This window comes from Cydia amplana, chromosome 16, assembly GCF_948474715.1.
Source record: "Cydia amplana chromosome 16, ilCydAmpl1.1, whole genome shotgun sequence".
Lineage (NCBI taxonomy): Eukaryota > Metazoa > Arthropoda > Insecta > Lepidoptera > Tortricidae > Cydia > Cydia amplana.
This window is the reverse complement of record NC_086084.1, coordinates 4,838,898-4,862,044: the sequence shown is the minus strand read 5'-3', so window position 1 is coordinate 4,862,044 and position 23,147 is coordinate 4,838,898. Positions and strand designations below refer to the sequence as shown.

The following is a 23,147-nucleotide window of genomic DNA, read 5'->3' as shown; positions in this document are numbered from 1 at the left end:
ACTTGAAATAAGTACGTTTTTGACTGACACATTGTCAATCAGATGAACAATAAATTGACTTCGTTATTGTTTAGCTATTGTATCTTCACGATTATATTTAGCTAAAATTTAGCTATAAAGTATAATAACATCAAATTATCTTTTTTTATTTTTACTAATCTTACCTACTGTTCCCACTTTTGACTATTAAACCTATTTATCTGAGGATCCCACAGACTTGTTCTAAGTGTTCTAACTAGTTTCAAATAATTATATTTTCAAATAATAATTTTCGTGAAATTTATTTTATTCACTACATCACCCTACCACCTGTATTATTAATTCCATGGATTTATTTACGATTATTTTGTTACTTCATTAATACTACTTTGTTACCACACGGAAGTTTAAATACAAACTCAAACATCATCCTGTGTGCAAGATTACGTCATTTTTACGTCATCCGCACTTTTTGTCCGCAATTTTACACCCTCACTTTGTATTTTTTTCTAAGTGCATTTTTTTGCAGGCTTTGCCTCACGATTTTTTTATTGCCAAATAAAATGGCTAAAACAATAAAAATTACATGACACTGTAGGCGTATAAATACAGATAACTTTAAAGTGTGAAAAAATAAATTGTCCACTAATAAATTTCACCGTAAAACATATTAAAACCATACCTATCTCTTCCAAGTTATACTGCACAGGCACCATCGGTTTCTGAGCCTCGAAACTCAAGCTTTGCTTCAGCATTTTCACCTGACCGTCCAGCGCGTTCCACGCCAGAGAGTACTTAGCCTTATAACTATTGACTAGCAACCTCATTTTCTTAGTCGCTCTCGGATATTTCATACTTTTCTTCTCTTTGCACGGACAACTTGGTCGCTTCTTTGGCACTTTTAAAAAGTCAGTTATTAAAGTCTGTTTTAGCTTACTAATCCTTCTTAGTTTTATACAGCAAAGGCAATGGTCACCGATAGATTCCTTATTATTAACTGAATTCATCGGTATAGAGACGGAGACTCTTTTACTCTGTGATGTCTCGGTCACTTCTGAGGAGCATACAGTAGTTGTCGCGCTAGTGACAGTGGTTGCCATGGTTACAGGTATTAAGAACGCTCCGTTAGGAGTGTTTACAACACTGTAGTTGACTATTTGGAATGGGGAGCCTTCGGGAGCTGTTATCGGGGTTAGAGTGGTATTTTGCCCCGGGGTCAGTTCGATGTCGAATCTGTCCTGGTTGTTTTGATCGGGTTTGGGGAGGTCGGATGGGCGGTTGGTAGTGTATTGCTTGGTGAAGTCGATGGGGAGGGGGTTCTTGGCGGGAGCGGCGACAGCGGAACCCAACTCCACGGGAACTCCGGCGGGGGCCTGCCCGAAGTGGTGGAGGAAGGTCGTGCGACGGTATTTGGCATCCTGAAAACAAAAGGGACATTGGTTTTTGTGCGATGTAACATGTATGATATTAAAGTTCGCTTGACATAACTCAAGCCCGTTTAAATGTTCCAAACTGTATTATTTGTACAACAAGAGATCAAAGTTTGATATTTCTTCGAGTGCTTATTTTGAGTCCCGTGCAAGCGAAAGATTCTATACTAGATTCACGAGCGTAGCGAGTGAATCTAATTTAGAATCTTGAGCGTAGTAAGGGACTCAAAAGCGCACGAGATGTAAATAACTTTGATCTCGTGTAGTTCACAAAACTTTTGACCTCAGCAGTGAGAACATATTAGCAGAGATGCGATTTATTTGAAATACTTCTATTTAAAATGCAAATACAAAATGCAAAATACCTATTTTGTATTTTGCATTTAAATGCCTTTTAGTAAAAAACATTTTGTATTTTATTTGAAATACTTTTCGAGATGTATTTTGCATTTTTAATATTCATTTCAAAATGCAAAATACTTTGTGATTAAGTTTAGCCAACATTACCAGTCAAACAAAATGAAATGAACGAATGACGCTTGTATTGCCGAATTTGACCGATAGAGGCGCCTGCTAGCGCCTGGCGGTTAAAAAGCGTAATAAATAAAAATTGATGTTTATTTCTTTCACATACACACTGCCTGTAAATCTTAATTTAGTGCATGGTGCATGCTAATTGCTATTAGCAAACTTAATTTCGTATGCCCTTGGGTACGACATAGTGGAACAATTTTTCTTTTTTACCATCATATGCAATATCATGTTGTGTACACCTATGATCGACGAATAAAGCATTTGTATTTTGTATTTGTATTTTTTTTTTTTCACTTTTTAAAAATACCAGTCCAGTTGTTATTAATAAAAGAAAAGTGTAATAATAATAAAATAAGAACTAGATGCACAATCAACCGAAATAAATGGCCACACAAGTCACAAAATGGAGCCATGGCTCTCTTTTCGTTAGTCTAGTTTTTTACATTATCTTAAGTGAGTATTATTCTCTTTATTCATTTTTCGTCTTAAGTTAGGTTTTATTACAATATGGATATAAAATTAAAATATAAAAACACTTACAAAAACAATATAAAAATATTATAAAAAACCTAACCTAGGGTGCCGCCAGCAGCGGGGCAAGGCCCAAGCTGGCGGTGGTCAGGGCCACAGAGAGAGGAACCGGCGGACTATCCGCGCCGTGTCCAAGATCACCGCCTTCTGCATCTGGCCCTTGATCCAACCACATAGCGAGAGTCTCTCAAGATGTTGGTCGAGACTCTTCGCTATTAGACGAAGTATTAATATTATTAATAACAGAATTTATTGATACGCGTACTGATAAATATGACCAAAATGTCATGCATGCCATGTTATTAGACGTTTTTGTTCGGCTCGGCATTGTGTCTCTATTTCTCATGACAAATACCCAAAATAAATCTGAGATTTGGTCAAAAGGTATTTTATTTTGAAAAAGTATTTTGAAAATACCTATTTTGCATTTAGCATTTGAAATACATAACGCAAAACTATTTGGTATTTTGCATTTGAAATAGTAAATCTGAAAAGTATTTTGCATTTTGTATTTAAATGCTTTTTTAAAACCATTTTGTACATCTCTGCATATTAGAGAACCCGAAAAATGTATTCCTTCTTCATCACTTACCTCTATTCACTCATGTTTTCTTAAGATATGCCAACAATTAAGTTTTCACCTCAGCAGCTCAAACAAGGGTACTTCGCTACTTAAAAACAGTGAGCAAAATCGCATTTTGCTCACTGAGTGAGTGAATGACAATACCTTTATTCGAGCTGCTGAGGTGAAAAAGATATTTTAACCTTTTGACCGCCACAGTCGGCTGTGGGCGATCGGATCGGAAAGTCTTACCAAGGCCACAAACGACATCTACAGCCGACAGCTTTGCTAATGCAATAGAGACTTACGCGGGACCCCGTTAAGTTCAATTTCGCTTAAATATTCGCGATCGCCGGCGTCCGGGGCACATATTCCTACGCCGTCTGGCGTTCAAAAGGTTAAAATGTGTTTTTTTTTAATAAAAAATGTATTTTTATGAGCAAAACGTACCATGAACCGCTTGCTGCTCTGCGCGAGATGCCGGACCCAAATCCTGGGCATTTCGTTTTCTGGCTGCTCGTACAACGTCAAGTTGGGGTTGAAAGGCAGCAGCGTGTGTTTCACCGGCGTCACTTCTCGCGTCTCGAAGAATTTCTGAAAATAAGTTTATCAATGTTTGAATACCGTTCAATGATCTGTTATTAGATTCAAAAACAATACCTTATATGTAAAGAGTGTTTGAATTTAACCTCTCCTTCATATTCTGCAAGATAATAACCAAAGTTTACTTTTTGACCAACTACGAAATCTCAAATAATGCTACCAACAAAAAAGGTAAATTATAATCTTTTTTTATGTCATTTCAAACTAATGGTATGAAAAGCTAATAGTTATTACCAGCCACAGACAATCCAACCTCTAGACATAGCATAGTCGCGCTACCCCCTCTGCCACACATACGGTAGCGTTACTCCATCTTCGAGTCAATCCCGTGCCGTGATTGGTTTGTGTCTTTGAACGGACCAATCACGGCACGGGATTCGCTCACCTCGTCCCCCCGCACCCCCGTATTTTTGGCAGCATCGGTTTCATGAAATAATTGGCCTAAGCTCAGTCTACAGCTTGGATTGTCAGTGTTACCAGCAGACTGTTGAAGAATCCAAGATTCTCTAACAGAACTAAACCTAGAGGCGTTATAAAGTAAAAATTACCAACCTCTGATTTTAATTGTACTTCATATGCAAACCCTGGTCTGCCTACCAAATTTCAGCTTTCTGCAACTTCAGGAAATTCCTAATAATATTGATGATCAGTGAGTCAGTGATAAAATCATATACTCACAATGATAGGATTGTCCTTATTATCCTTTCTAAACTGCCTGACATGTCGTATATGAGCCAGCAGGCCTTTGGGCTTGATCCACGGGAACATGTGCTTGGAGACCAGTTGTAGCGTGGCGATGAGACCAGGACGGTGCACAGAATTGATGCGTTGGATGTTGTATAACTCGGGGTTGTCTACTACGTATTGCCAGAATTGGTCCATGCCTAGGGTTAGCAGTCTGGAAATTTTGTTGTAGGGTAATTCGCCAGTAACTGGCATCCGGCCAATAACTGGCCACCCAAAACTAAAAATGAATTCTATTTACCAATAAACAGAATTCATTTTAGTATAAGGTTTCAATTACTGGCCAGCCTTCAATAACTAGCCACCTTATACTAAAATGAATTCTGTTTATAGGTGAATAGAATTAATTTTTAGTTTAGGGTGGCCAATTACTAACAGGTGGCTAGTTACTGGCGAATTACCCTAATTCGAAAATAAGTAGGTACCGGAAAAAAAGATAATATTATTATGTTTGGAAATTCCGTCCTTCTAAAGGTAAAACTGGGCCTTTTATCGTGTGATTCGTGTGCCTGTCTGTCTATCTGTCACAGCCAATTTGCTCCTAAACTACTGGACTGAGTTGAAAGGTACATATATTTAAGTAAGTGTAAGTTGAACACCCAAAGACTGACGTTATTTAATGAAATATTTTTTTAATATTGGGACACTTTTTGGGGAATGCATTGGAATTTGAGAAATAAAAGTTTTTCGAACGATGATGCGTGTTGGTTCTTTTGTATTAAAGATAAACTTCCTGTTTCTATATGATAAGGATCCTGACCAAGTTTGCATTTTTTTCGATAACGATTTTTTTCTGCTCTATACAACAACCGAGGTTTGAACCCACCCATGAAAGGTTAAAGCTTAGCTTACTTATGTATTATAACTCTCAATGTAAGCCTATTACTTATAAATCTTATAATATAAATTTAATTAGGTAAGTATATTTACTTCTTTACATAAAATAGTAAGACTAGTAGAATGTAGTTTGGTGGAGCTTTCTTTTTTAACAAAAAAGTTGTAACTTATGTGTAATAAATAACTATAGCTGGTCAACCAAATCTTGTCAGTAAAAAAAGGCGCGAAATTCAAATTTTCTATGGGACGACATCCCTTCGCGCCTACATTTTTCAAAATTTGCCGCCTTTTTCTACTGTCAAGATCTGGTTGACCAAGTATAAATAAATTTCCCCATTCCTTTTTGTGTAATATATGTATGTTTATTCTATACATTTTGTATGTATTTATATCCTTTATCTTTCTGGTACCTTGTTGTACATTTTGCTGCATTTGTCACCCTCTTTTCACTTTCTCCTCTCATCTACTCAAAGGTTAACTGGAAGAGATCCCTCAAAGGGATAAGTTCGCCTTTGTACTTCTTACTAATTGTATGTTATTTTTAATATGTCTTTTTGTACAATAAAGAGTTTACTACTACTACTACTACTATATTTCCAACTTACTCGTCCTCGCAGCGTAGGTACCCGAACTTCCGGAAGACATCCGACCGGAAGGGTATGGGCGGTAACAGGTGAGGGTACAGGAACACGGGACTGTTAGACACCACGTTCAGGAACATTTTAGGGAAATCGCCCACGTACAAATTGTTCTGTGCGGCGCGGCGACGACTGAAAAATATAGGCTTTTGTCATAACTTCACTGTACAGTCGAGTGTAAAAACATGGGTGCATACAGTTTGTCGAAGGACATGTCTCATTTCAAACAGATAGAGAGAATCATACTATCTTTGTCTTACACTATAGTTCGTTTTTTTTAGCATTAGAAATAAGGTAAACAATCTTGACGTGTCTTTTTAGTGAAAAACACGTTTTAAAAATAAATAATGGCAAATATGTAACAATTATGAATCTATTAAGATCATTTATATTCTTCTGCTTTCATAAGTAATGGTTACTGATTTTTAAAAAGCGTTTTTCAATTATAAGACATGTCAAGATCGCTTACCTTCTTTCTAATGCTAAAAAAAAACGAACTATAGTACTAGCACCCAAAAGAAAAGGATGAGTATAGTTTTCCTGGTTCTTACTGACTGACAAATTGGTTTGACCAACTATATAACTTACTGAAAAAGATGTCCCATAGTTCTTAATTCGCTGACATAAGAACTATGGGACATATTTTTGAGTATGATGTGTGCGCCCATATTTTTACACTTGCCTAACCTAAATATACCCTAAATTGTTGTTATGAGAGTAAGAGCGTGTAGGTCATTTTGGAAACTTTACCTACGATTTTTTTTCCAAGTGTAAAAAGTCGCCTACGACTTCTACCTTAGAAAAAAATAACTTACGATCTTTCTATCTCCTTCTGGACGAACCTGAAATAAAAATAAATGAACATCAACTTATTTTAAGATTAAGTTTTGTTTAATTTCGAAACTGTGGTTCGATTTCATCGGTTCAACATTTCCTGAGATTTTTTGATTTCCTTCGTTCAAATAGTACCTACGCAATGTTCAGGTATAATTCGCACATGATGTGCAAGCCATTAGCTAATGTGAGGTACGAGTAACTCGACTCAATAGGTAGAGTTAGACCAAGACAAGTCTGCATCAATTTTGATAGCACACGCAGTGCAAGTGTTGTTTTAAACGTCAAACTTCTGTGAAATTATGACGTATAAAATAACACTTGCACTGCGTGTGCTATCAAAATCGTTGCAGACTTGTCTTTGTCTAACTGTAGGTTGAAAACAGCCTTTACTTCACTACATAGTATAAAAGAAAGTCGCTTCCGTCTGTCTGTATGTATGTATGCTTAGATCTTTAAAACTACGCAACGGATTTAGATGCAGTTTTTTATATAGATAGAGTGATTCAAGAGGAAGGTTTATGTATAATTTGCTTGGAGGATATAATCAAACGGAGACGCCATGTCTGTTATTTTCTGTACAAAACAGTCTGCCGATTTTTGCGGGGGAGGGGAACGTCAAATGTATGCGTAACGTAAAAATAGCCATGTCAGATAAACGTCAGTCCATACATTGTGTATGACCGTTGGCCGCCTATTTTCGACAGAGGGGAAAGCCTGTTAATGGCTACTCCGTTTAGTTGTATCCTCCAAGATAATTTGTTAACCCGTTCGAAGATGGGGCGGGTCGCTAGTACAAAATAAAGATAGGTACTTACGCAATCATTTCCATGTTTTCCGGAGTGTCAGCTGAGACGGACGTCTCCCAACTCCGGACCAAGTCTATGGCTGGCTTCAGGTTGCAGACGTTGGCCACGGATTCCGGGTTGTCCTCGGCCATTTTATTAAATGTTTCCTGGTGAACAATACAATGTAAATACTCTTTACAGTACACATGGTGCTACTTTCCCGAACTAGTGCGGGAAATAGCACTTTCCGCGCGTATGTCGAAAGTTTAAAGTGCCATATGTCAGGTATCGGAACCGGTTTTTTGCAAAAACTAAGAAATAACCATATTTTTCGAATTATTTTATACTCGAAATGTAGGACTCAGTTGTGTTTTTAGGTTACGACTTCGTATTATTAGGTTGCCCAATTAGAAATGAAGTAATTAGCAAAGAACGAAAAAATACCGTTTCCATTCCCATACAAAAAATACCGGTATCCGATCCCTGCCATATGTACTGTAAAACGTTGTACGATACACGTGCGAATGGGTAATTCGCAACTCGTGTCGATTTAAAACACTCCCTTCGATAGTGTTTTTATTTATCGCCACTCGTTCCGAATTTCCTCTTTTTCGCACTTGTTTCGTAAATAACTATTATTGCACGCCTGAATACAAAAGAAGACAGAAAGACAAGCAGAGGTAAACAAAACAACAGGCAGTATTATTGCTAAAAAGCGATCTCTTCCTGACAACCCATGGGTAGCAGAAATTAACATAAATTTCTAGCATTCTTATTTGCCCCTTTGGCCGTCACTATTAGATACTGCTTGTACCACTGCTGGGCACAGACCTTTCGTTATAGGGACCGTGCGCGCTGGAGGGTCTGCTATCTTGTGGCTTGAATCGGAACCATAAACATGTAACTTGACACTTCACGCCAAAGCAAGTGCTGCCATCTATCGTTCTCGTACGTTTTCTTGTGCATAGTAAGTTCTGCCATCTTGTGGGCTACTTTGGAAGCATAAACTTCACATTTACGCCCCGCGCCAAAAATCTGGCGGCTCCTGTGCTGCCCTCTACAGTTTATGCACGCTCCCTATACAAGAGGGATTTTAAAATTTTATTTGTGTGTACAGATGTAGTGCATAATTATTTTCCATCGTTTTTTCATGGAAGTCACGAACTTGTCTCGGTACTTCAGTGAGTCTCGGTACAAAAAGTACTGAGGTTGACTGAAGTAGCATGACAATACGAACGTTTCCTAGAAAATACGATGGAAAACAATTATGCACTACATCTGTAGTGTAGTGGTCAAAAATAGTGGTTGTTCGATATGTCCGGGAAAAACTATTAAGAGCTCCAAACCAAAGATAATTAAGAAGGCATAGAGTGTTCACTCTGTTGCATATGTGTGCGTGAGGCTGCGTCCTCACGCTGTTACTTGTTTTAAATACATGTCAGTGCGCTAACGGCCGTCTGTGGTTTTACTCGCTCCTCCCGTATTTATCACACTCCATACTTACATTAGTTTTGTTGCCAAAACGACTATTATTTTCGTAGTCTACATCCAGCGTCAAGTAGCGGAACTATCAGTACTGCTACTCGACCCTAGATGTCACATGTGTCGCGACTGACGAATAGTGTATTGCTCAACAATTTATAACTAATATTGTAAGCAGAAGGAGTTGAATAGAGTTCCAGTTAATCCGGTTATAATATTAGCTGAAAATAATAGTCGTTTTGGTAACAAAACTGATATATGGAGTAAGCACTCTGTCTTTTTAATTCTCTTTGTCCAAACTTACCAAATTCTCTCTGTAAGTGGGTGCGAGCGCCCAGTGCACTGGATGCACGAATAACTGCAGGAAATTGGAGGCACATAGCTGAATATGCTGCCTCAGCTGCTGTTGGTATATCTCTATCTGTTCGGGTAATACCTGGAAAATATTATCAAATTTATAAGGCACGATCCCACTAACCCGGGGTTGTGCGGTTAAACCGTTAACCCAGTGTCGGGTCAGGTAATTAAAGTTCAGGATTTGACTTGGCTATTTTTTACGTACACGCTATATTATATTTGACTATGTAACTTTTCTAAAATTTAGTTTGTCGGCTACTCTAGAAGAATCCTAGGTACTTACGTAGGTAGTCGTACAAGTATAACGTTACCTATTTTAGAGGAGAGGGAAAGATTTATAGGAGGCTATGTCGAAACACAAGCTGTAAAAAGATAATAATTTAGATAGATAATTTTATATAATGTTAATATTGTAAATCATAGGTAGAAATGAAATGATATGTGGATTTCGACGATGTTATTACGACTATTACGAGTATTATATAATTAAACTTAGCTTCAATTTGTATATATTTAGTTTTAGTACTTCTAGTAAGAAAAATTTGCATGCTTCTTCAAGTGAAATGTACGCCTCCAAAAGTATTGTCGACCTATGTTTATCACTACATCTTTGCAAATAAATATATCTTTATCTTTAAAGAAAGAGACGAAAACCGGTTGCCGATTCACTTAGTTAAGAAATATAGATACCTATATAGAGTAGTATTAAAAGAAATATATAGTGTAAAGGTACCCACTTAATACCTACTTATATTATAATGGTCTTAAACAGCAACCCCGGGACCGCGTTCAGGTCGTGCTCGACCACTGATATAGTCACTTCCGTCGGAAGTCTAACATGACAAGTATGTAGTTACCTTGACGCCCTGTTCGACCTGCACGACCACGGTCTGGTTGCTGACGAGCAGGTTCTGCAGCGGCCGCGGCGGGACGGGCGGCCCGGCGGCGCCCGGGACCGCGTTCAGGTCGTGCTCGACCACTGATATCGTCACTTCCGTCGGGAGCCTAACATGACAAGTATGTAGTTACCTTGACGCCCTGTTCGACCTGCACGACCACGGTCTGGTTGCTGACGAGCAGGTTCTGCAGCGGCCGCGGCGGGACGGGCGGCCCGGCGGCGCCCGGGACCGCGTTCAGGTCGTGCTCGACCACTGATATCGTCACTTCCGTCGGGAGCCTATCATGACAAGTATGTAGTTACCTTGACGCCCTGTTCGACCTGCACGACCACGGTCTGGTTGCTGACGAGCAGGTTCTGCAGCGGCCGCGGCGGGACGGGCGGCCCGGCGGCGCCCGGGACCGCGTTCAGGTCGTGCTCGACCACTGATATCGTCACTTCCGTCGGGAGCCTAACATGACAAGTATGTAGTTACCTTGACGCCCTGTTCGACCTGCACGACCACGGTCTGGTTGCTGACGAGCAGGTTCTGCAGCGGCCGCGGCGGGACGGGCGGCCCGGCGGCGCCCGGGACCGCGTTCAGGTCGTGCTCGACCACTGATATCGTCACTTCCGTCGGAAGCCTAACATGACAAGTATGTAGTTACCTTGACGCCCTGTTCGACCTGCACGACCACGGTCTGGTTGCTGACGAGCAGGTTCTGCAGCGGCCGCGGCGGGACGGGCGGCCCGGCGGCGCCCGGGACCGCGTTCAGGTCGTGCTCGACCACTGATATCGTCACTTCCGTCGGGAGCCTAACATGACAAGTATGTAGTTACCTTGACGCCCTGTTCGACCTGCACGACCACGGTCTGGTTGCTGACGAGCAGGTTCTGCAGCGGCCGCGGCGGGACGGGCGGCCCGGCGGCGCCCGGGACCGCGTTCAGGTCGTGCTCGACCACTGATATCGTCACTTCCGTCGGGAGCCTAACATGACAAGTATGTAGTTACCTTGACGCCCTGTTCGACCTGCACGACCACGGTCTGGTTGCTGACGAGCAGGTTCTGCAGCGGCCGCGGCGGGACGGGCGGCCCGGCGGCGCCCGGGACCGCGTTCAGGTCGTGCTCGACCACTGATATCGTCACTTCCGTCGGGAGCCTATCATGACAAGTATGTAGTTACCTTGACGCCCTGTTCGACCTGCACGACCACGGTCTGGTTGCTGACGAGCAGGTTCTGCAGCGGCCGCGGCGGGACGGGCGGCCCGGCGGCGCCCGGGACCGCGTTCAGGTCGTGCTCGACCACTGATATCGTCACTTCCGTCGGGAGCCTAACATGACAAGTATGTAGTTACCTTGACGCCCTGTTCGACCTGCACGACCACGGTCTGGTTGCTGACGAGCAGGTTCTGCAGCGGCCGCGGCGGGACGGGCGGCCCGGCGGCGCCCGGGACCGCGTTCAGGTCGTGCTCGACCACTGATATCGTCACTTCCGTCGGAAGCCTAACATGACAAGTATGTAGTTACCTTGACGCCCTGTTCGACCTGCACGACCACGGTCTGGTTGCTGACGAGCAGGTTCTGCAGCGGCCGCGGCGGGACGGGCGGCCCGGCGGCGCCCGGGACCGCGTTCAGGTCGTGCTCGACCACTGATATCGTCACTTCCGTCGGGAGCCTAACATGACAAGTATGTAGTTACCTTGACGCCCTGTTCGACCTGCACGACCACGGTCTGGTTGCTGACGAGCAGGTTCTGCAGCGGCCGCGGCGGGACGGGCGGCCCGGCGGCGCCCGGGACCGCGTTCAGGTCGTGCTCGACCACTGATATCGTCACTTCCGTCGGGAGCCTAACATGACAAGTATGTAGTTACCTTGACGCCCTGTTCGACCTGCACGACCACGGTCTGGTTGCTGACGAGCAGGTTCTGCAGCGGCCGCGGCGGGACGGGCGGCCCGGCGGCGCCCGGGACCGCGTTCAGGTCGTGCTCGACCACTGATATAGTCACTTCCGTCGGGAGCCTAACATGACAAGTATGTAGTTACCTTGACGCCCTGTTCGACCTGCACGACCACGGTCTGGTTGCTGACGAGCAGGTTCTGCAGCGGCCGCGGCGGGACGGGCGGCCCGGCGGCGCCCGGGACCGCGTTCAGGTCGTGCTCGACCCCTGATATAGTCACTTCCGTCGGAAGCCTAACATGACAAGTATGTAGTTACCTTGACACCCTGTTCGACCTGCACGACCACGGTCTGGTTGCTGACGAGCAGGTTCTGCAGCGGCCGCGGCGGGACGGGCGGCCCGGCGGCGCCCGGGACCGCGTTCAGGTCGTGCTCGACCACTGATATCGTCACTTCCGTCGGGAGCCTAACATGACAAGTATGTAGTTACCTTGACGCCCTGTTCGACCTGCACGACCACGGTCTGGTTGCTGACGAGCAGGTTCTGCAGCGGCCGCGGCGGGACGGGCGGCCCGGCGGCGCCCGGGACCGCGTTCAGGTCGTGCTCGACCACTGATATCGTCACTTCCGTCGGGAGCCTATCATGACAAGTATGTAGTTACCTTGACGCCCTGTTCGACCTGCACGACCACGGTCTGGTTGCTGACGAGCAGGTTCTGCAGCGGCCGCGGCGGGACGGGCGGCCCGGCGGCGCCCGGGACCGCGTTGAGGTCGTGCTCGACCACTGATATAGTCACTTCCGTCGGGAGCCTAACATGACAAGTAAAATTGATTAGTTATATAGTTAGATATTCGAACATGTTTTATACTACGTCGGTGGCAATCAAGCACACGGCCCGCCTGCTGGTAAGCAGTCACTGTAGCCTTTAACTCCAGAGGTGTTACGAGTGATAAGTTTTAGGTGATTATCACACTGGGCGCCGCATACAGAATCGACATCAGTACGATAACCGCCTAACATACCAAAACTCGATTTTTTTTAGGTTTTTTAAAATTGAGATTCGAATAGGAGAGTCGGTTTCGCTAGTAACGGAAAAGGATAATTAAAAAACCGTATATTTTAAGAGCCTAAATAATAGTCATTATCTAATGCTTATGAGTTGTAAAAAACCACGACTATAATCAAAATAATTAAAAAGGTCTTAGAATTATATATATCTTAGGCCCATTTGCATCATCCCACTAACTTGGGGTTAACCGGTTAAACCTGGTTACCAGTTAACATAACATACCTGGTTAACATGGTTACCAGTATGATTTGACACTGGGTTAACGGTTTAACCGCTTAACCTCGGGTTAGTGGGATAGTGCAAGTAGGCCTTAGAAGACTAAAAGAAACAATTATATAGCAATATATTGTTTCTTTTAGTTGATTTTTGGTGGACTTTATATCTTCTCAATAAGGTTTAAATTTACCATTTAGTAGTACAAACGATGGTTCATATACTTACGGGGGCCGAGGAGTTTCATTCTTCTCTATATTTTCCTTCTCACTCTCCTGGCATTCGTTATCGGTGAGCACCTCGCTCTTTCCAATGGATAGCCGCTTCTCTTTCCCTCTCGTTTGGACCGGGGCCGGGGTTTGTGGCGTTTCTTCCTCGGACGACGGTTCCTGTTTGCAACTAGTTGACGATTGCTAAAAACAAGAAATAAGAGCTTTCAATTTATGCACAAGTTTACCTATTAGACATAACCAATGCAATGTTCGGCCGCCAGAGCACTAGCACCCATTGTAACCCATAGAGTAACTTATACATACTGTGCCTTAAAACTGTTTTTTTTTGGCATAAGGAGCGTGCATGAACTGTAGATGGCAGCACAGAAGCCCCCTATTCATTGGCGCGAAGCATTATGTCAAGTTTCCATTTTTAAGCCACTATTATGCGAATAGAGAGCGTAGGGCACCTGCTTAGAAGCGTGAATTGTTTTCGCTTTCGATTCAGCCGGGCTAGCACATGATTGGCGCGACAGTATCTCGCGTCCCTCTTTTATTAACATAGTTAGAAAAGGACGGGTATTAAGCTGGCCACACACACTAGGTTTTGCGTGTTGGTTTTGCTTGTGCAAGCAAAACCAACAGGCACGACCGAGTTCCATAGGGCACACACACGTAACGACAAACCTGCACAAACTCTCAGTTCAAACCATCATGGCACCGGTAGCGGTGGTTGACGTAGACGCAATAGCGCTATTAGGTTTATATTTCGTCAGCCATACACGCATACAAACCATGAATCCACTCCACACTTAAAAATAATAAAACTGGCCAAGTGCGAGTGGGACTCGCGCACGAAGGGTACCGTACCATTATCTATAAAAACGGAAAAAAAATCATGTGTTGTATGGGAGCCCCACTCCGACTCGCACTTGACCGGTTTTTTAGTATTTGTTGTAAATAGATCATCTGTGAACATTTCAACAGTCTAACTAGCATAGTTCATGAGATACAGCCTAGTGACAGACGAACGGACGGACAGTGGAGTCTTAGTAAAGGGTCCCGTTTTACCCTTTGCTTACGGAACCCTAAATATCTACTAAAAATCCTCTACAATTGCATTTCGTTTGCGAGACGACATTGTTGCACAGTGACGTGCGACCTATCCCCTCGGCAATCACTGGATAACTGAAGCCTATCAAGCCTGCCAGCCACACACGTTCAGTTATGCCTGCGCAAGCGAAGTGCGCAAGCACAACCCACAGGCAAAAAATATAAATTTTGATATTTTCAATTTTGCTTGCGCAGGCAAGGAGTCATGTCATACACACGTTCAGTTATGCCTGCACAAGTGAACTGTGCAGGCATAACCATCGGTTATAACCTAGTGTGTGTGGCCGGCTTTAGTCTATCTCGCCGCGAGATACTGTCGCGCCAATCATGTGCTAGTGGTGCAGGTGCGAAATTGGCACGCACCTGATGTACTGTAAAAACATTTATGTCTATGTCGAAAATTTAAACGGCCATATGTACTGTATAACGTACAATACACGTGCGGAAAGGTAATTCACCCTTGTATCGTAATGTACTACATATTATGAAGTTGAAGTCGACTCACATTTTGTTCTTTAGCGTTACTCTTTCCTGTACCGCTACCAAGTTTACCACCTAGTTCATCGCCCAAGCCTTCATCAGGCATGACGCTAAACAGTTCCGTGACTAGATCGTTCAATTCCTTCTTAGATATCTTCATTATGTTCTCAAGGCCTTCCTCGTCTTCGTCATCTGCAATTTTTGAGAAAACAAAATTATTTGTGTGCGGCAAAGAGCCTTCACCGCACCTTAAGGACCTTTTAGTCTAAATTAAATGATTTTTATTTATTTATTTTAAAGAGTTATTAGAGCCAATTTTTAGGGTTCCGTACCCAAAGGCATAGAGAAATAAGTAAGACAAGAGTGCTCACTCCATACATCAGTTCAGACTATTAATTTCAGTGTCTACATCTAGCATCGAGTAGCGGAACTATCAGTACTGCTGCTGCTTATGCTGTTGAGATAAGACTTTCCGGTCGGTGCTACATCTATTGTCAAGTAGCAGTACTGATAGTTCCACTACTCGATGCTAGATGCTAATAGTCTTTTTGGTACTAAAACTGATGTATGGAGTGAGCACTCTATGTATTTTTTTCTCTATGCCAAAGGGTAAAAACGGGACGGTACTAAGACTACACTGTCCGTCTGTCAGCCTGTCTGTCATCTGTCCGTCTGTCTGACTGTATCTCATGAACCGTGATAGTCTAAAGTCTATTTTTTTATTCGGTAGACTAAAATGACATTTCATAGTATGAACATAAAATGTCATTTCATACTATGAAATGTCATTTTAGTCTACCGAATAAAAAAATAGACTTTAGTTGAAATTTTCACAGATGATGTAGGTATTTCCGTTGCCGCTATAACAACAAATACTTTTTTTAAATTTTTAACAAGCAGAAACATTTGCGAATGATGCTCACCCAAGACAGTAATTTTTCCACTTTTAAATTTATTCTAAACAAATACTTTTTTTTTGAAATGTATTCACACAATTTTTTTAACAATACAATGTTTTCTTTACAACTTATTACGCCAAATTGCATGACTGTTTATTTTGTTGTTAATTGTGATGTGGTCGCACCCGCATATGAACGGGAGTGCTTCTAGACCTCATTTCTGTCATATTCGTCCCGTCTAGTAGTTGAGGTGGTCTGTGAACCATCACAGACCTGTCACCAGACAGAAGATATAGAGTTTTATCTACTTGTGTATATACTCACGGGCATCAGGATCCTGCGCCACGTTATATTCAGGATCATCATCATCATCCTGGGCCTCTGTTTCGGGGTTGAGACATATCTGCAGGAACTCCGTCCATACATCATCAGCGGCCGGCATGGGGGCTTCGTCTGGGGGCACAAAGGAGCCCTCGATGTGGTCGATGGGGACAGATGACAGAGAGAGCTTTGAGCGAGTCCGGAGTGCTATAGTGGCTTCTTCGTCCATGTCTAGCTTGCGACGGGGTGTTGAAATCTCCTGAATGTGAAATGAAAATGAATAAGTTTTTTGTCAAAAAAATGGTATCATCTTGGGTCGTCCCATTCGTTTTTCGTCAAGTTCTTTAATTAGTCCTATCCTGCTTTCGTTACTCATTCTACATTTGTCACAATCGTCGGTGGCTTTCAATGTAGAATGAGTGACGAAAGCAGAATAGGACTAATTTAAGAACTTGACGAAAAACGAATGGCCCAAGATGATACCAAAAAAATTATTACTGGTACAAGTTTTCATCGCGGTGGACGTGAGCGCAGGCAAAAAATATAATCGAAATTAAACTTTCGTTAGACATATTATATTTTAGACAACGGTTTCACTCATATTTTTAGCTGCTAGTCACCGAAACATGTCAGCAATAGCTAAAAATTTAAGTGAATGAAACCGTTGTTGTCTAAACAGTTAAAAATATACATTTATCAATGTATGTCTTTTGCCATTTCAGTTACAATAAAGTTTAAATTTTAATGCTGTGAGAGCAACCTCAGAGCATCGCGGAATTTCTCTCCCATACCCACGAACATACATACCTATATAATTATATTGCATGTTAATTATTAGCTTGTAAAAAAAAAATCATTTGGTGTGTTTCCAAGTTGAGAAATGGCTGGGATGTCCAGTCCTAGTAATGATCTAGCCAGACACATTAATTTAATTACAACAAGTTTATCCAGGGATCGGATACCGGTATTTTTTCTATGGGAACGAAAACGGTATTTTTTCGTTCTTTTCATTTCTAATTGGGCAATCTAATAATACGAAGTCGTTACTTAAAAACACAACTGTGTTCTTGCAGTATACAATAATACGAATATATAATTATTTCAGATTTTGCAAAAAACCGGTTCCGATCTCTGGTTTATACCCCGTTATTTTCTGCCAACGCGATATGGCGTCCGCGGAACTCGAGGGGTTAAATTAAAGTTAAACAAAGCTCACCTGTGGTACTTTAAAGGGTCCGTCCTTAACGATCCTGGGACTAGCTGTGCGGCGCGGCGTAGCCGGCGTGCGGGGCTGCGAGTCAAGGTCGCTGCAAGACTCCAGAGTTTGATCATCATCGCTCTAAGAAAAAAAAAATAGGCGGGTCCACACGGAACAAGTCGCTTTGCGAGGAAATTGCCGCGCGAAGCAGCTCGATCGGCAGAGACGTGCCGTAGAGGCAATGCGGCCGAGGCACTTCTAGCTAGACACAGACCCAGCAGCTTCGCGCGGCAATCTCCTCACCAGGCCCGCCTAATGATTATGGTTTAAGGGCCAGTTGCACCAACCACAATTGGCAATGTGATGTAACGAACCGTTAATTTATGATTTACATTACATATCACCGATGGCCTAGGGAAGAGGGAGGATACATATTTAGTTACAATTGTAATAGCAGCTGCCCACCACCCCCCTCCCTTCCTGCACTCCCTTGGAGGCGCCCTTGCCAAAGTCTTCTACACAAGACAAGCGTTTGCGCCGTAAACGGGTTCAGCGCGATATAATACATTCGGTAGATATAGAACTTTAGTTCCGACGTCCTTTAACGTTTTAACTGCCGTAGACTGATATATAAGACATACAAAATCGGGCTCATTTCGCCGCTGTCTGATAAATAAGACAAAACTTCGTGTAACTTCGTACCCCCCGGCGACACGAGCACGTTCGATGACGTATTCTATGGCGGTTAAAAGGTTAAAGATGGCCTACTGTTCTGCACGAAAACCGGCGACACGAGCACGTTCGATGACGTATTCTATGGCGGTTAAAAGGTTAAAGATGGCCTACTGTTCTGCACGAAAACCAGAAGATTTGAGGAGAATAGTGTGGAATGGCGCCGGGACAGTAACCTGTAGCTCCAACTGGGAATTGGGACTGAATGATCACAACAAGCGTTCAAAAGCCTGCCTGCTTCCGGCCGTCCGTCCCTGCACTGCATTGTACAAGCGGGTTCAGCACCAAAATATCTGACTTACCGGTACATCATCAGCCCTGGGGTCATACTCTTCATCATCCTCGTCTTCCGGCAGCTCCTGAGCGATCAGCGCCGTGACCTCCGGCCGGGTCTTCACTGGTATATGCTTGATTGGTGTAAGCTCTAGGTTCTCAAGGTTCCAAGCTGTTTTTGGTGACACTTTCCGCAGCTCTCTAAAAAAATGTGAGAAAAAAATCTGAATGTTTTGGCCAGGTAGGGCAGTTCCGGGCTTAAAAAGGGTAATTTTTGACAGGGCTAGTTTGTGGGTTGTTTTTGTATTTTTTACGAAGCATCTTGTGGATACTATTTTGGGTGTAGCAAATCTAACTAAACCTACACTGTGGATTGAACATTTTTAACTAGCATGCAAGTCTTTTTGCAAAAGAAATATAAAATAACTACTCACTTAGCCTTAGACCTAGTAAGCTTGGGCTTGGGAGTATCCGAGTGGGCTTCCATGTTTTCTTCTTCCTCTTGAAGTTTCACCAGTGCCAGCACATGATCATTTGTAACTACACTCTGAAACAAGAAAAATGTGTACTGTAAAATCAAACCTACAAAGAAATTTTCAGTCTCAGTTTCAGCAGGCTTCTGCATAAAATCTTTGTGGCCAAAGGACCAGTTTCGGCCGAAACTAGAGAAAAACCAACCCTTCGGTTTCGACAAAAAATCTGGAAACTATAAAAAAAATGGTAATAAGGTTTTTCAAAGTTTTGAATAGACCTATTTATATGCTTACCTTTAAAATCTTCTTTACACTGACATCATCCAGATTATTTTTCAAAGCAGAAGCATGGAGATTCTTTTCTACCTCTAGAAGGTTCTCTGGTAGCACAGGGTCAGTGTCCGAACTGCTATCACTTGAAACACTAAGAAAACAATTAGGATTTTAATTAAGTTCTTAGTAAAGTTATTTATTAGTATGTAAGTTGGACAAAAAACCTTTGGCTCAAAACTCCATACATTTAGGAACTTTGTGTTGTTTTGGACACTATGTAGTCTAGTGCAAAAAGTAAAGTAAGGTTGGTCTAGTGTCTGGTTAGATAGCCAGTCAGCCATTATCTCAAGAACAAAACTGAAGATATCCTAGTCCCTATTCCTAGGCAAACTAAAGTTTACTTACCGCTTTCGTTTTCTTGCCCTGGTAAGTCTAGATTTAGACATATTAAGGCTCGGACTTGCCGGCGAAGAATTCTTGCTGCTGCCTGACTCAGGCTCCATTGTGATTGAGAATAGTCCTGGTACGGGTCCGCCGGTGTTTTATACACATTTACATAATGATGAAACGTGTCATATAGCGCCTTAAATACTGTAAAACAGGATAAAAATTGAAAAAAGCTCGCATTAACGTTTCATTTCAAAACATAATCTTGCTTGAATGAATGAATTTTCAATTTGACACTGACTTTACAATGTCGAATGAAATCGATTGATAGAATGATTGAATACTAGACATTTTCATTATGTTGCCATTACATTAATCATCCTATGTAAGTACTATTCACTATCAATCAGGACGAGCGTTTTTAAATCATGGTTAAATTAGGTTTAAAAATGCTTCATAAACGTCAGTAGTGGGTGAACTTCACGAACTTCACTGCTGAGTGAAGTGAAGTTGAGTTGAAAAGTGGTCGACCAAGACTGAGGGCTTACCGCGAACCACGTTCGATGTGTTGCCTCTCTGTCGCACTTGTAAATTCGTACGTAAGTGTGACAGGGAGGCAACACTTCGAACGTGGTTCGCGGTAGGCCTTCTGGTGTCAGATGGCAAACAAAAAAGCAAATATAATAAGTGTAAAATTGGATTAAAATCATGTCGCCGACTCGTGCGGCCGGTTTAGTTATATTCAGAAATATAAATCAAGCGGTACAGTTCCTTTTATTACAAACATCTTATGGAGAACACCATTGGACTCCTCCAAAAGGTATAACGAAAGCTGAAATGCACTTTGCAGTTTTAATTAAATTACGTTAAGTACATGTTTCTCTACACGGTCTTTGTCTTTACATTTCTTTACAATATGACATGTTGTTTTATTTAATTTGATATTTCTTACTTGTCTTACTGAGAGGATTTTATTCTTACCTATTTCGTCAGGTGACAACCAAAACTCACTAATTAGAATTACCACCACAAGTTCATACCCATAGTGGCCACAGTGAACCATATCATCACTGAAATAATGTTAACTTTTGTTTAATATTTTTTTGCTAATAAGTGAGTTTTGGTTGTCACCTGCAATAATGTTCTTTATTGCACTTACCAGTTACCACCAAAATTGTGCTTTTTTTACAGGTCATGTTGATCCAGGTGAATCTGATTGGATTACTGCGTTAAGGGAGACAAAGGAAGAAGCAGGTTTATCAGAAAACGAACTATTAGTAAGCAATTAGTACAAAAATCATCATCTATTTACTTAAACTTTTTAACACCTTTGTTTCAAATATCAATTCTGCATAATCTTTTGTTTTAGGTGTATAAGGATATTTCAAAGACACTAAACTACAAAGTAAAGGGAAAACCTAAAGTGGTTGTGTATTGGTTGGCGAAGTTAAAAAATCCAGAACAACCGGTGACTCTCTCAGATGAACACCAGCAACTGAAGTGGCTACCGCTGGAACAAGCGCAAGAGATATCTGGATTTGATGACATGAAACAACTTCTTGCGGAATTCAATGAACTAGCTAAGAAATTAATGTAAAATATGTGTTGAATAAATATTGTTCCATAATGATTAATGATAAATTTACTGTTTCAAAATGGTATATTATGTTATCATTCTGGTAGATGTAGAAAATATATTATACTTGGTCAACCAGATCTTGACAGTAGAAAAAGGCGCGACATTCAAATTTTCTATGAGACGATATCCCTTCGCGCCTACATTTTTCAAATTTGCCGCCCTTTTCTACTGTCAAGATCTGGTTGACGAAGTATATATTATATTATCTTGTGTGTACATATTATTTCATCGTTATAGCCGGTCAAACAACATTGTCAGTAGAAAAAGGCGCGACATCAAATTTTCTATGGGACGCCCTTCGCGCCTACATTTTTTTAAATTTGGCGCTCTTTTCTACTGATGGAAATGGCTTAACAGACTATAATAGTCTATGACAAGAGGGCTTCCGCCAACTTCAAAAACGAGGGCATGGCATGAGTGGTGGGGATAACTGACAGAACGGGATAGTCTTATGTATCTTTCACTAGAAGTAGCAGAGAAAGCGCTATTATTGTTTGTCTTTGTCACAGTCTCATATTTTTTTATTCCCCACCGTAGTATATGGTGGGATACAAACAATGCGTAAACGTCAAATTGGTGTGAAACATATGAACAGTGCAAAGATTATCAGGAAAAATATTGAAATCAGTGTTTCGTGTGCATGTAGTAGGTACTTAACAATTCAACAAATATGGTGAATTGCTCAGTTTTGCGCTGTACAAGTGACTGCCGGCAAAAACAGGACAGCGTAACATTTCACAGGTAAATACAGTATTTTATACTTCGATCACATTATCATGCTTAGTAACAGCATCCTACAATCTATATCAATTAAAATCTGAGTAGAAAAAGCATTTACAGTAAATAATAACTCGGGTAAAAAATTTAACCTATAAATATTTCCTGATAAATTAACCGACCAAATTACGTACGCATATTGACAGTGAAGCTTTGGTTTCCTCCGATAGCGGTGCCGTCATATGGCGGCCGTCTCCATACAAATACTACGACATCCATATTTAGCCGTATTATTTAGTATGGAGACCGCCGCTATATGACGGCACCGCTATCCTAGGAAAACCGATCTTAAGCCGTCACCCTTTTAATAACGTGTATTCAATTTAGTCGCATTGCTATTATTCGAGGGATACCAGCCCGTGATGCATACAATTACCCCAAAATTCGGGTATTTTCTATTTTAATAACATTTTTATAAATAATTTTGCTGCAGAACTGGACATATACGAACAATAAAATTGAACTGTGTTTAAATTAGAATGTAAATTATATTTATTTAAGCATTACGGATTCTTTCTAACGTTATAGGGGGTTTTGCCACGACTCAGAGAATCTAATTGATATGCTGCAGGCACTAATTCTTAATTTTGTAATAAGAGTGACAGATTACAAAATGAATATTTCGTTTATTACCTCCAGATTTCCACAAGATGCAGGCACGCGTGCTAAATGGATTTTAGTAACCGGAAGGAGAAACTGGGCACCGACGCAAAACTGCCGAATATGCTCAAAGCATATTACGAATACCTACCTTTTCTATTTCTTCCTGTGGCACACAGTATGCTAAAAATTCTTTCTTTATGCGTACTTGTAATATGTCTAATGAATCGCTTAATAATATAGACATTTTTGTTCATAGTTTGTCCGTTTTCAAGAACAAAGTTCGGCATATTTTGTTTACTAGTAATTGAAAAATTGTTTCAAGTAAATATTTTGCATTGTTTTCTTACTTTATTTGCGTGTTGTACTCACAACTATACCTACGGGTAATTT

General features: G+C 41.6%; 2 protein-coding genes across 3 annotated transcripts in view; one reads left to right on the top strand and one right to left on the bottom strand.

The window, feature by feature from the left end:
* The window catches only part of LOC134655338 (uncharacterized), a 28,404-nt gene extending 8,415 nt beyond the window's left edge, over positions 1-19,989 (bottom strand). Inside the window, exons 1-23 of the mRNA XM_063510788.1 lie at positions 19,757-19,989; positions 19,373-19,502; positions 19,040-19,152; positions 18,635-18,806; positions 17,619-17,741; positions 16,406-16,661; positions 15,208-15,374; positions 13,606-13,790; positions 11,553-11,700; positions 11,381-11,494; positions 11,209-11,322; positions 11,037-11,150; positions 10,865-10,978; positions 10,693-10,806; positions 10,507-10,634; positions 10,177-10,324; positions 9,267-9,398; positions 7,511-7,647; positions 6,674-6,700; positions 5,826-5,990; positions 4,318-4,537; positions 3,487-3,630; positions 662-1,397 (exon numbers count right to left, since the gene is read on the bottom strand). Coding sequence (XP_063366858.1) covers positions 662-1,397; positions 3,487-3,630; positions 4,318-4,537; positions 5,826-5,990; positions 6,674-6,700; positions 7,511-7,647; positions 9,267-9,398; positions 10,177-10,324; positions 10,507-10,634; positions 10,693-10,806; positions 10,865-10,978; positions 11,037-11,150; positions 11,209-11,322; positions 11,381-11,494; positions 11,553-11,700; positions 13,606-13,790; positions 15,208-15,374; positions 16,406-16,661; positions 17,619-17,741; positions 18,635-18,806; positions 19,040-19,152; positions 19,373-19,502; positions 19,757-19,854 — 3,799 coding nt within the window. The 5' untranslated portion in view covers positions 19,855-19,989. The remainder of the gene's footprint in view (positions 1-661; positions 1,398-3,486; positions 3,631-4,317; positions 4,538-5,825; positions 5,991-6,673; positions 6,701-7,510; positions 7,648-9,266; positions 9,399-10,176; positions 10,325-10,506; positions 10,635-10,692; positions 10,807-10,864; positions 10,979-11,036; positions 11,151-11,208; positions 11,323-11,380; positions 11,495-11,552; positions 11,701-13,605; positions 13,791-15,207; positions 15,375-16,405; positions 16,662-17,618; positions 17,742-18,634; positions 18,807-19,039; positions 19,153-19,372; positions 19,503-19,756) is intronic.
* The window catches only part of LOC134655417 (bis(5'-nucleosyl)-tetraphosphatase [asymmetrical]), a 54,733-nt gene extending 33,367 nt beyond the window's left edge, over positions 1-21,366 (top strand). Inside the window, exons 2-4 of one of the 2 annotated variants that reach the window (XM_063510882.1) lie at positions 20,438-20,558; positions 20,930-21,015; positions 21,108-21,366. In XM_063510882.1, coding sequence (XP_063366952.1) covers positions 20,447-20,558; positions 20,930-21,015; positions 21,108-21,335 — 426 coding nt within the window. In that variant the 5' untranslated portion in view covers positions 20,438-20,446 and the 3' untranslated portion in view covers positions 21,336-21,366. Of the gene's footprint in view, positions 1-20,415; positions 20,559-20,929; positions 21,016-21,107 lie in introns of those variants that run through there. The other variant, XM_063510881.1, reaches the window with a different exon arrangement.
* The last annotated feature ends 1,781 nt before the right edge of the window (positions 21,367-23,147 follow it).